General features: G+C 35.1%; 1 protein-coding gene across 1 annotated transcript; it reads left to right on the forward strand.

Moving 5' to 3' along the window:
* Positions 1 to 5,021: 5,021 nt before the first annotated feature.
* On the forward strand, positions 5,022 to 12,767 carry LOC103697952 (protein YABBY 2-like). The gene is given in 7 exon segments (XM_008779898.3): positions 5,022 to 5,404; positions 8,100 to 8,120; positions 8,122 to 8,220; positions 8,786 to 8,903; positions 9,790 to 9,838; positions 9,984 to 10,059; positions 12,483 to 12,767. Coding segments are annotated over 7 exon segments (546 nt in total). The 5' UTR covers positions 5,022 to 5,335; the 3' UTR covers positions 12,597 to 12,767.
* Positions 12,768 to 14,289: the final 1,522 nt, after the last annotated feature.

Consider the following 14,289-nt stretch of genomic DNA (forward strand, 5'->3'; position numbering starts at 1 on the left):
GGATCAATCAGGATTTAAGAGGGGAGATGTGAGAAAGAAGTTGATACACCCTTCTCCTTAGCACCCCATCATGATGGGATGCATCTCTTGGCACATGCCTCATCATGATGAGGTGTGTGGATGGGATGCATCCTTTATGATGCATCCCTCCATCTCTTATAAATAAGGAGGTGCCTTGGGGTTCTAAAGATCATCCAAGAAAAAGCCTCTCTTCTCTCTCCCTTATCCCTTCTTTCTACAAGCCTCTCTCTTTTGTCCTAACCCAAGACAAGAGGGTCTTCTTTAGGACAAAAAGGCTAGCGAATGTTTTAGAGGTAGAAAGGAAGAAGTGAAGGAAAATCAGCCAATTAAATCCTTTGGAAGGATTAACATTAGAATCAAGTTTTGGTGGAGCTAGAGTCTTTGAACCATTCTGTGTGGATCAACATCGGAGGGTGAACATTTGGGCACCTTAGGACATCTTCAGATATATTGGATATAGCGTGATAAGGTATTCTTCTATACCAAGATTATATTCCTACATTATTTGTTATACTATTAAGGGCGATCTTGGCTTATTAGGGTTTCCATATAATGGGTTTTAGAAGAAATTTTATAATCCGTATCTTCCGCTGCGCCTAGGACACTGGGAAACCCTAAACACCAGTCGAGACAGCACTTTAATTCAGAATCCGGAACAGTTGCCGAGCCCGACTCCAGAAAAGCATGAGTCGACTCCTGCAGCAGCCGAGTCGACTCCAGATCGCCGCGAGTTGACTCCGATCCCAACGGAAATATTGTCAGGATGTGCAGAATGTGCAGAACGGCTAGGAGATTGTGTCTAACGGCTAGTTTTCCGTGGAGAATGGGCTTAAATAGCCACAGAGAACTGTAGCAAGTGAGAAGTGACATTCCCATTCAAAGAAAACAGAAATCTTCATCTACCAAAGGAATTCAAAGGAAAAGAAGGAAGAGGAGCATTAACTCCATCCAACCCAACCTCTTCCCAGCATTAAAGAAGTCTCTCTTCGTCACTCAAGTTTTCCGAGACACTCAAGAGGAGACCCCGAGTTCGAGAAGCCCCTCTCTACATCTTCACAAATTTGTTTGAGGGCTCTTAACTTCTCTCTTATTTATATCGCTGAATATCTGCTTGTTTAGAAGCTTTATTTTTCTGTTTGTCTTTTGTTCAAACCATTTGTTCTTACTTGATTCAATCAGGGGATTGAATCAAGGGTGTAAAGTTTGTTGGGTGAGCCTAGGTTGAAACAACGTGTAAGGGTTTTGATTGTGATCCGGAAAAACAATCGGGTGGTTCTAGTCGGTGAGCTGGGAAAACCCGATCGAGTTCGTTGTGATCTCGTAAAACAACAAGTTAGGTTGTGAGCTTGTAAAACAACCGGCTGTATCCGAGGGGTTATAGTTGAATTCCCAAGTGAGACTTGGGGAGTGGACGTAGGAGCAAGGGTTAGCTCCGAACCACTATAAATTCCCCTTGTGTTTGTGATTTGCTTTGTTATCTCTTACTTCACTTCATTCACTGCACATAACATCTAATTAATCCACTTTCAAAAGTATTAATTAGTTATTCACAAACCTTTTTAATTGCATTAATTATTTTTAAAACCCAATTCACCCCCCTCTTGGGTATCTATCTGGGCACAAATACTCTACTGCGATAACAATGGCGCATAGCTCGGTCTATAGGAGCCTAGGTCTCATCAGAAGTCAAGCACATAAAGCGACACTTTCACTCATACGCGACTACCTCGATAAGAAATATGTCGAGGTATAGAGAGTAGACTCCTGTGGACAATATGGAGGACTCGTTCACTAAGCAGCTAAGTCAGCAAAAGACTGAAGCCCACCTTGAGAAGATGGGACTTAGATATATGGCTGATTGGCTTTAGTGCAAGTGGGAGATTGTTAATGTATGCCCCAATCTGGCTGAAAAGAAATCATTGCATGTTCTTTTAATTTTCAGCTAACTGAAAAATTGTTTACGTTGGAAGACTTGGACAACTTCGTATATAAATTATTCATTCAAAATATAGGTTCCAAAACTCATTTCACTAAACTTTAGTAGGTATAAAAAGAGCTCCAAATAATGGATTAGTATACATAGATCCTAGGTTACTAAATTCTATGTTACATAATGTCATTTTATCCTTAAGTATTAGCTATACAGATTCTTATGATAATTTCATAAAAATTAGGATCCAACATCAACCCCAATCCTATACTCCCAACTCATGCACCTATATAGTTTCAAAACCCCTATTAGACAATGACACTAATATATCATGGCTTGCAATGCAATTGCAGTCACAGTTATCCAGCAGGAAGACGGATCCATCCTAGTATTGCATGATTCTAAAGTAAAAGGAACCGAGAAGAATGATAGGTGTGATGTAATGGGAAAGATATGTTAAAAAAAAATGATGCTTCATCATCTAGATTTGTGCATGTTCAAGAGGTTCGAGAAATGAAGGATAAAATTTGAGGCATAGGTGAAATTGTTTCTGATCTTGTAGCACTATTGTAGAAATGGTTTACTAAATGAGGCAGATCTTACATGCAGCATATCATTAAAAAAATCGATAGGTATTATATAAATTTAGTTGATTTGAAGTTTTCAAATTATGATGAAGATTGTGAATTATGTACTTTATCTTTCTCTATTGTTAATAGAAGCAGAATGCTACGAGTGCTCCAAATGATTCCCCGTAGGATGCTCCTTACGTTTGAGTCATTATATCCATGATACGAAGATGGTAAGTTTATTAACCTTAACAATTTATATTTTATCTTTTTACATATAAATTTTTCAATAGTTTTAAGATATTGTCCTGACAAATTTTTGTTTGTTAGTATATTCAGGGCAAATGAGAATTTAAAATGATAGTTTCTATGCAATGTTTTTGAGTTTTAATATTATAACCTACTATGTTTGGACTTAAGTATTATAAATTTGAGTTGAACATGTGGATGCTTGGATGTTAAAAACATGGTTATAGCCATTCGTAGTTACATAAATTAAGCTCTATAGTTTGATTTAATGGAATATATTCTTAATTTTTATGGTTGCATGTGTTTGATAATTTTAACTAGATTAAAACTATTGTAATGTACAAAACAAGTATTTAGTGTATCTAAATCCTATCAAAATCTTGAATTAAAAAGGCAAAAAGGATCTATACCTACAGTTTTATCTGTAGTAAAAGATATGAAGAAACACTTAAAAGGTTTTACCTACGGAAATAAATCGTAAGGAAAGCTTTACCTACAAAAAAATAACATAAAAAATTTTTTAGCTATAGAAGCAAAGTCATAGGTAAAATTTTAGCTATAGAAAAGGAATTGTAGGCAATGCAACCTACAGAAGAACAAATTGTTGGTAAATCGCACATACTTATACTAACGTACAAAAATCCATAGCTAGAAGCCTATGGCGATATTGTTGTCTATACCAATGGATACACGATTCTTTGGTATAATCCTTTTTTTTACTAACGTTGATGGTTTTTTAGCATGTACCAATGGATTTTGTTTATCGGTAAATGACCATTTTCCTGCGGTGAAAGAAAGTAGGAAATGCTGAGAAACATAACACACAATATGAAGGTAACAAGGAACAAACTAGGCATTTGAGATGTAAAAGTAGTATCCTGTTGTAAATATATGTACGATTAGTAAAAGAAAAGATATAGTACTCTCTACTTTCATGAGTTTTGGTAGGATGCGAGTTAGTGTACAGCTAGTACGTACCAATTTGTTTGAACCTGCCAGGCTGCCACCTTGAGAAAATTACAGAGTATATTACTGATGGATAATTTTGGTTGGACGTAAACCAGGCGCAACCAAGGTAGCTAGAGTAGTTTGATGTCGGCACTTGCAGATAGATCTGTTCTGAATGTGACACTGGTAGGGGCTCTCTAGACTAGCTCGTGTTACTGTCAAGCCTCTCACGACCCTGGTTCTAATCCCAGCTTCCATATTTCTTTCTTCTTGTTTTTGTTGTTACGTCTCTTTTTTGAATGGTGGTAATATAAAACTCAGCCTAGATACCTGGTAAGTTCATTGTCAATACTATTTGATTGGTCGAATTAACTCTTTGAATACATAAATTAATGAACTTTGCATGAAAAATAAATGAACTATGCATTGTTAGAAAATTAGGTGCCCAACCAAAATAAGTTTTTAAGGTTGTGAACCAGTTGGATATATATTTTGTTCAAGCACGTTACAATCAGTAATAGATGATTTCAATCTATGAGCTGGTGAAAATTATGACCCCTTGATTCTGTGCATGGGTCTTCTGATTTGTCCACCCAAGTGGCGAGACCATAACAAACAAAGATTTTCTGGCGAATCGTCTACCTTGAATACCTTACTGATGACCTAAGCTAACGTTCCCAAAGTCTGCCCGTGTATACAGTTAACATGTACCTGTGACTTGTCATATCACCATGGCAAACAGCAAAGATGAGAAACAATATAAACATTGGCTCCTATTCTTTAAAAAAATGAAAAAAAAGTACCCTCCCCCCCAAACTATGATTGACAGCCAATGTTACCTAGGGCAGTAAATGAACCGAGACATGCTTCGGGTCTTACTTGTTATATGAAACTGCTAATGTAAAATAAGCTCCGTCAAATTTCTTGAGCTTCTAGTGTTTTGCAAGTCTAGAGTTTTCTTGATAGCTTGCTTCATTCGCAGCTTAATGTTTCTAACTAAAACAGATTGAAAATGTATGCACAAATTATAAAGCAGATATGAAGGTACTTTTGACAAAAAAAAAAAAAAAAAAGATCTATATGAAGTAATTAGACAGACTAATCTGTCAATTATATATCCTTACCTATATCACTTGCTAAAACGCTGCCTTTTTTTTTTTTTTTTGTGGCCTGCTGAGGAGGGTATTTCGGTGACTTCATCTTAAGGAAGTTAAGATGAAGTCACCGGAGTTTTGACATCTCTCGCTCTCTCTCTCCTCCCCCTCACATTTATATCTTCTCCCCAACCCCACATGTTGTTGAGAAAGAGCGAGTAAATAGACTCCTACCCACTCATTCATTCAATCATACCCTTTCCACCTTCTCTCCCCACCACTCCCAAACTGTTGCCCCCACCCTGGTTTTTTCATCCCGCACCGTCCCTTTAGCATCCCTCCCAACCAAATCCCCTCAAAACCAAAACAAAAGAAAACAGACAAAGAGAAAAAAAAGTGAGGGAATAAATAAGCTCTTATTTCATATTATATACGAAGCCATCATCGTAACTTCAATCCTCTACTGCTTCCTCTTCTTCTTCGGCGCATGTACAGGGCCCCTTTTTGGCTCCGGAGATCGGAAAATGTCGGCGCAAATCACCACCGAGCATGTTTGCTACGTCCACTGTAACTTCTGCAATACCATCCTCGCGGTATCGATCATACCTCTTTCCTCTCTCTCCTCTCTCTCTTCTCTCTTCTCTCTCACTCGTACTTGGCTTTATCAAAGTCTGGATCGATCAGAGTCATTAGCACTTGCAGATCATTCTGAATTTTCAGGTGAACGTTATTTTTTTCACTGTCGGTGCGTAGCCTTTTGTTAGGTTTTCGTAGTGTTTGTGATACGTATGTTTTGAAAATTGGATTACAGTACCTAGGTCCTAGAAACTAGCTTATTGTTCATTACTTCGAATTATTTTCACAGTTTCCGGGAGATAATTTAGGTAATTGTGCTCTTAACTTGAAGCGCTTTGGAAAAAAACGAGCGATCATAATAATTTGGTTAGACTTTTGGTCTTGCCGAATCAGTTCATATGGAGATTGAGGCAGGCCTTGGTCATTTTGGGATGCAGTTACCCCCATAGATGCTAGAGAAGGTGATTTTCTTAGTACAATACCAAGCGTGGACGAAGTGAGTTAACTATCTACATCAGGTGTTCCATCAAGGCTATAGCAGATTTTCTCGAAAGATCTCATGTGATAATAACTTAATTTCCTGCATGAATATATCCCATGCTTTAGCAGATGATATGGCTTGTTTGTAGGCAACCACTTGGACTACAAGGCAATCTAGTCTCAATTTCTAAATTGTAATTAACCCATGGGTGAGGTTCAAATTCGCAGTATGGATGGTGATCTTGGCACTTGCCTATGTGGTTTTTTGTTTAGCAGATGTCATCTCTTCAATTTAACCACTTTCTAGGGATAACTTTTTGAAGTTTGTTGTTGTTAAAGAGAATCGCACACAAGCATCTGAGCAAAAATGGCAAGATATTTATACAAGGGAACGGTTAACATTAATAGTTAAGAAAGTTGTTATATGTTTGAAAGATACCCCTACAGTTGTTATATGTTTGTTCTTTATACCAGAACATGTTGCATTTTCTGAGTTAAACAAGTTTCAGGTCCAAACATCTTTTCTTACTAATCATTGATGTTCAAATCGTCAAGACAGCATTTTTTAGCTTTGAAGAATTGAGAGAAGTTTCTATCTTTGAGCTATCTTAGTTAAAGATTGGAGGAAAACAGGATGACAATTTGATTGTTGGAGGCTCTCCTGTGTATCATGGGTTTTGTTAAGTGTAAAATCATACCCAGTTTCAGAACTCTATCAAATAAACAATAGATTTTATCACATAATTCCCTTTATAGTCCATCAATAAAAAAATTAATAGATTTTATCACATGGTAAACAATCTTTGTATTCTACCGAAGAATTCTTTCTCTTTAGACCATCCTTCTGTTTGCCCCTCCTTTAGCATTCTTTTGAGAGTTTGGTTGACCAAATATTTCTCAAATCCCTCACTTGCTTTACCACAAGTGTTGAAGTTGTGTACCCTTTCCTTTGTTTTAGAGTTTCCAGTTTATTCTTCAAAACCAGTGAGCTTACATTTTGGATCTCTCTCTCTCTCTCTACCATCTTGAGAGGTGCGTAAGTGGGTCTGCGGTCATGTCCTTTTCCTCTCTCTTTCTTGATGTTGTTATGGCTTTTTACATGCGTTCATTAACTTTGGAGGCAGTCAGAAGTGAAATGGGTCAAGAGCGTGCAGAGAGGAGAGGGGAGATGGATGGCTTGAGGCTTTTAGCAGAAAAAGATGCTGCTATTCAAAGAAGCAGCCTTTTCCCCCCTCTTCTTTTTAGTCAGAGCCTCTCACTCATGTAAGGAGATCGTATACGCTAATGAGTAGGGGGTGTACACTTGCTTCCTTTCCAGAGAAAGAGTCCTATAGGTCCTCGATCTCTTGAACTCATAAAGAAAACACTAGAAAAGGAATTTCAATTCATTATAATTGTTAAAGGGGTGATATTTTAGAAAGTTGAGATACCACCCTTGTATAAAAAAAATAAAAAACGCCCATATTGTTATTACCAACCGTCCATCCTTTGCCAATGAACTATTTTTCCTTCGTAATTTCTTTCTTTATTACTTATCCGTTTATTAACCAACAGTTGGAAACCCAACTTGGTTTCAGTCTCTTTCTTATCATCTTTCCTTTTCATTCTTCCTGGTTTTTTTCTCCCTCTGAGAAAGATCGTGTTTCTTTATTCCTCTCGCAGCTCTTCAAATCGCTTCTTCCGTTTCCTCTTGTTATTCTACACAAATGCTATCCCCTCCACAACTACCCCAGCTCTTTTTAGCCTTTATTTTTCATATTCTTGTTCTCCTTCACTACATTTTATTTTTTTCCCTCCTACTTGTAAAAATACAATAGTAAATTTGGGTTCAGAGTATCAAAACCTAAGCTTCTGAGACTGAATGATACTACTGATTCTCCATGTAGTTTAATAAGTTTTTCATATCAGCTTATGCTCACCAAGTAGCTTGTTATTTCAGTAAATCATAAATAAGGAATACGAATGTAATTTTGTTGATAGATTATTAGTGCTGCAAGGGTGAATTTGTAGAATTTGTTATGAATTTTAGTAGATATACGACAAAGGACTTTTAAACTTGTATTTTCTGTAGAATGCATATCCATAACATATAACGTAAAAAGTGTGTGTGTGTGTGTGTGTGTGTGTGTGTGTGTGTGTGTATAAGCTGAAGTTTGTGCCAAAAACTAAATTTGGAAGTCAAATTAAAACTAATTTTTTATTGTTTTCCATTCCACTATCATGATGATTCAGGTTAGTGTCCCAGGCAACAATTTTGCTCAACGTTGTAACTGTCAGATGCGGGCATTGTACTAATCTGCTGTATGTAAACATGAGTGGTTTGCTTCAAACAGTCCCTCTTCAAGAAATTCAGGTTAAAATATCCCTTGCCATCCTCATCCCTACTCTAATTATGGGGTTCTCTTTATTTTCTAAATTAAAAGAATAAATTTCTGGAAAATTGTTAAGGCTACTTGCTTATGATTAAGTTTGTAAACAATCCAATGCTTTAGACCTTGCTTCTCTCCACTAGACGATGTTTTAATAAGAGTGTTGTTGTTAATTTAGTTCATTAATTATATTTTATCTCATTTATCCATATATTTAGGATATAATACGAGGACCCAAAATGACTTCATTTTATTGAACGCATTACTATTGGTTTAAATGCAAAAAGAGAAATCTTGATAATAATAAAGAAATCCACTGACACTTCTTGAGTTTAAGGTAAGTAGGATACATCCTTCTAGTAATATGAAAAGCATAAGAATGGCTTTCTTTATCATAGTGGTCATAGCTAGCACAGTGAAAATGGTAAAATAAAAATGTGATTTTTATTCTATTTTGAAGTGATTGTTTCAACCAAAGCCTTGTACATTAGAAAACAAAGCTAAACTCTGCTAATATCATTATTTCATTTGGTGGGAGAGCAACTTCAGGCTCACAATGTGGGGTCCGAAGATCATCGTGTGGAGTGTGGATCATCATCCAAATGCAGCAGGACTTCTCTAATGTACTCAATGCTGAATGATCAACAGCAAACGCTACCAATACGTCGTAAGCCAAGCCTCTCTAAGTCCTTCATATCTGAGTTTCATAAATAATACTACCACTGGATCGTTGTATTGTTGATGACTTGATCAGGACAAGTTTGCATATTGACACAAATTTCTTATGTTTATTGTTCATGGATTTCAACATTTTATGTTGTCCACTACTGAATGTAGGTGCATATGCACGTGTGTAAGCACAGAAGCACTTGCAAATGCATAAGGAGACATGCATTTCACATTCATAGGAATACGATCATATGTATGTATATACATACATTACATGAACATCCAAGCTTATACTTATCTTTCTCTGCCCCAAGAAAATTTATGTACTTCTGTTTGAAGTATGTGTACATATGTGTGTGCATACATCTGGGTATGTGTTTATGTGTGTTCACATGTTCAGACGTATTTGTCTGCATATGTGGTGGATTTGTGTTTCCTGAAAAGCAAATGGTTGCATGCATATATGTAGGCCTTTTAGCAGCAAAAAAATTGCTAAAGAATTATCTTGATAGGCTAATTGAAAAAAAGAAAAAACAGAGAGAGAGAGAGAGAGAGAGAGAGAGAGAGAGAGATTTGTATACTGACTCCAAACATGCTTATTGAGGGAACAAAAAAATTCTCTATAAAATAGAAATTTTTTTAATGTAACAACTTTTGCCTCTATATATCTACATAATCTTTTAGAGTTTTCTGCTTATGTATATGGAAAAAATATGTTATCAGTTTAACTTTCAAATCAAGACCTATTTTTCCTTTTTCCTTTTTTTTCCCTAATGAGTAGACGGTATTGCTGAAATTAGCAAATTACAGTATTCGATAAGCAATTGTTAGAAATGACTGATGATCTTAATCCTTTCGTTTCCTACTTTTTCTTCCCAAACCAGCCCCGGAGAAGAGACAGCGTGTTCCTTCTGCATACAATAGGTTTATCAAGTAAGTTTTACATATATAACCTAGTTTTCTAGGAGTCCAATTTTTACTCGTCAGGATCCCCAAAGTCATTACATAACAAGATGAAGTTAAGCTGGATATTGTACTTTTCTTGTCAACAATATATATTTATTCTTTTTCCTTACAGAGAAGAGATACAAAGGATAAAGGCTAACAATCCAGACATTAGCCATAGGGAAGCTTTCAGCACTGCAGCAAAGAATGTAAGTGTTCAAAATCATGTTACTAGATCTTAATTAAAATATGAAATTGAAGGTTAATGTATACTGCATATGATAAGATGAGGTAGAACATGAATAAGTTTAATAACTTAGAAAACCATGTTAGTAGAGCCAAGTTGGGTAATTTAAGTCTAAGAGAGTATTTAATCAATCATATTAAACAAAATAAAAAATCTTGAGAAAATTTAATCTATATATTTAGGGCCATTATTTTTTTTCACTAGGTGTAATATACAACTTCATATATAATAATTAACTTTTCACTTTTTCCTGGTGAATATTTTTATATATTCTTTCTCAGTGCTTCTATTTATGAGGAAGATCTTGTTTCTTTTTTTGTATTCTTTTCTTTAACAATATTTTACTGTTTTAAAAACTCGTAGTTGATATTAATTAGCTATCAACAAAATGTTTGCTTCATTCCAATAATATATGATAATCCAATCTATAAAAATGTTGACAAAACAATATTGCATAGGCATTTACTTAGTATATCTTAAATTTCTGTTGCAGTTATGATCCAACCGGAATATAATTGACTAACGAAATGGCAATCTTCCAAAAGTTTACACAACCCATAACTTAGTTCCCCCTATAGAAAGAGTTTACTTAACAGTAAAAGAATAGTGCACTTCTTGTTCTCCACTACGAATATTTTAGTCCTAATCAGCATGCTTTTAGAAATGTTAAACCTATATGTTAAAAGTTTACACCTTGAGGCAAAGCTTAAAAGCTTTTTTGAGCCTTCTGCTATGGATTAGCATTGACACGTAAATCTATTCAAAGTTAGATATAACCTACAAATAATTTTTGAGGTAGTGAAATTCATGTAAGTCATCAGAAATCATTTATTTAACTTAAACAAATGAGATAATCTTTTTAGAATTAAAACTCAAATGACTTATTTTCCTTTGCTATACTCTTAGTTTTAAAGTTAATTAGCGGGGGCTTTACCTCCTTGAGCTACCTAATCTTTGGTAAAGGCAAATGGCTCAATTCAAAATATTACTGACGGTGCATATATTTGCCTCCACCTCTAGCCTTTTAAAGTTCGATAATCAAATCATTAGAAAGAGAGTGATATCAAGCCTTATCTCATATAAGAAGTCCTCTCATGAATACTTCATGAGCACCTGACACCTTGAAAGCATTTTATGTTATACCCACCTTGTACCAATTCTGTGATATTTCTTCCTACCTCTCAAGTTTTATGTATGACAATACAGAAAATAAAGCATCAGAACCCATTATAGGATATATAGCCAATCAAACATCTGAATTCTCACTACGGATGCATTTAATATGCTCCTACTATCTTGAATTTTAGGTGAATATCCTCCAATACTTTCATGTAATCCTCCAGTATCTTTAGAGCTTATCCCATCAACACCACAGCATCCAGAAATAAAAATGAATAACAGGACACTTCCTTCAGTCTATGCATAGAATAACCTTAAAAAGAAAATATTTTCACATAATTAGAATGATTACCGTTATCATATTTTTAACAATTTAAAGTTGATGAGGAAAGTCCTTTCGATCTGTCTTCTGGTGAACTACTACAGTGGTCAAAAAGGAGTTATTCTAGCCAGGCAGAGGCCATCTATGCTCTACTCACATTTTTCTTACAATGATTTGAAAAGAGTTCTGTTAGGAAAATATGAGAAGTACACTGCATGACAATGCAAAGGTTCAGACTCTAACCATCTGACATCAACATCTCATTATGCAGAACTCTTCAAATAAATGCACCTTAACGGGGAAATAACATATGATGCTAGTGTAGCAGTAGTCTACAAGATAATGAAAAACAACCTTTAATGCTAATAAAGAAATAGAGGACAACAAAAAATAGAAAATAAGTTTCTGGAGTCTATTCTATTAATTCTATTCAGGACCACTGCACTAAAGTCATTTTATAGTTGCCATACACTGAATTTCCCACTATTAAGTTCAATGTACAATTTTCTGCCACAACTCTCATTCAAATTTAATGTTTTTTATCTGAAATTTCAGAGTTTACTAATACTTTATAGAAAAGTCTACGACTACATCAAAGTATTGTATCTCTGGCTTACTTTAAAACGGAAACTCTAAAATCAAAATGTACGTATGCCATTACTCCCGTTCAACCATAACTTTTACCATCTTAATTATAAAACTCAGAAGTTCATTTATGATTTTTGGGACAGTTTCAAACTTCCGAAGTGGGATTCATCAGATGTCCGTCTGTCTACTAGCTATTTATTAACTCATGTCCATTGGATGATCAAAGCTTATTTAATCAATTCATGGACTATCTAGGCTGAACTACTACTTATTTTCTCTTATATATGGATATTTGTATTGTAAAATTCCCTTTTTTTTGAATAGTTAGAACTACATAACTTTTTGGATCATTGCAGTGGGCACATTTTCCTCACATCCATTTTGGGCTGAATCTCAATGGTAATAAACAAGTAAAGCTTGATGATGCTATTGCTGCACCAGGTGGCCAAAAACCTCAGCGTTTCTATTGAGAAGCTTATATTGCCATGAGGTTCTGCTATATTTATTTTTGAACTTTACAAGTCAAAGTATGAGGTTGTAATCCTAAGATCACTATATTAATGGTCCTGTATACTAGAATTTATTTGTGGAAAGAGGATAATGTTTAAGCACTTGGTGATTGGATGTGTAGTAAGTTCAAATTTCACCTCTAAGAATACCCATCAAACTCGTAAAATTATTCAAACATTTTCTTCAACGAGACATTTGCATAAACAGCAGGCTCATGCTTGCCAATAAACCCATTGGCCAACTCTCCAGAGAGAGAGAGAGAAAGAGAATATTAGGTTTCCAGTTTAGTTCCATTTGGTAATGCATTTCTAAGATATCCTGTACTTCTGTCTAGTGATTCTTCAATTTTTGTCAATCTCTTGACCGCTGTTCTACTTATCAGTTACTTTCTGATATCACTTTCAATTCTTAGACCACTGGCCTTCCATAATATCAATCCATAATTTAACAACATGGGACCTTGATTAATTTATTGAATTTAAAAGAGAAATGTGAATTGGAAGGAATTATAACATGCATTATAACATTAATGTACAGTATGCCAGATCCTAAAATGTCTGAAAGCAAGTGAAGGCCATGTGTCTGATGAATGAATGTTTACAGATAAGCCCTTTATTTATCTTCAATTTCTCCAAGCGAACTAAGTGTGACAAACTTCTTATGGTGTTTTGTTCAGATTTATCACTTGATCTGAATGCTTTTCTTATCATCTAGATAGAAAAATTAAAGTCAAAAAATGAAAATAAACACCTTGAATGATGAGCAAGTGTTATATATACTATCAACTTATGATGAGTAGAAGTATACAGAGATGGAGTTCACTAGGATACAGTTTAAGTCCTATTTTCATAGGACAGGGGGTCTATATATATATGGTTTACACCCAAGCCTAAAATTTAGAAGACTACTGAATGTCCTGAATTTTTTTTGGGATTTGAATATCAACCCACCCCCCAACACACGCGCACACACTTTATTTACGGGAATTAACCCATCGAACCCTGCTTCTTCAAGTAGCAAGCAAATAAAGAATATCCCAGTGGAACATGCATCTTTGGTACTTTAGCAAGGTTTATTCATGATATCGACTGCAAATGATTGGAAAATTAAAATGGGGCAACATGACAGGAGTAGTGATTTTTTTTTATTATTATTTTTTTATCCTCCTTTGGGGGTTGGTTTGGAGTAAGGAGCAAATGGCAAATGATTAACTAAAAAATGAGAGCTCTTCTTCGAGCAATGAGGCAAAATCTTTTGAATCACATATTTTTCTCCATTTTGGAAGAATTCAAGATATGGAATGTTCTTCTAATTAAGCTATCCTACTTAGGTTTTAAAATATGGTTTAGATAGTAGACATGGAAGCGAAACAACTTTAGAGTATGCCCCTACAGCAGTATCTAATAGATTGTTTAGCATATGGTTTCACAAAAGGCTTATCATAATAAGCTAACCTCATCTTCAATGTATATTTGGAAAGAATGCAGATGCTTTAATTTTCACCAATCATTTTATCATTTATAATAAGCATTTTCTTTATGAATTGAGAAGAATGACAAAGGCAAGGAGTGATTTGATCACCGGAATTATACTTCAAGGATCACTATATAAATAGATATAAACTGGATTGAAGAATCCTTCATTTCGTGAAGA

The sequence above is a fragment of the Phoenix dactylifera genome, chromosome 11 (genome assembly GCF_009389715.1).
Source record: "Phoenix dactylifera cultivar Barhee BC4 chromosome 11, palm_55x_up_171113_PBpolish2nd_filt_p, whole genome shotgun sequence".
NCBI lineage: Eukaryota > Viridiplantae > Streptophyta > Magnoliopsida > Arecales > Arecaceae > Phoenix > Phoenix dactylifera.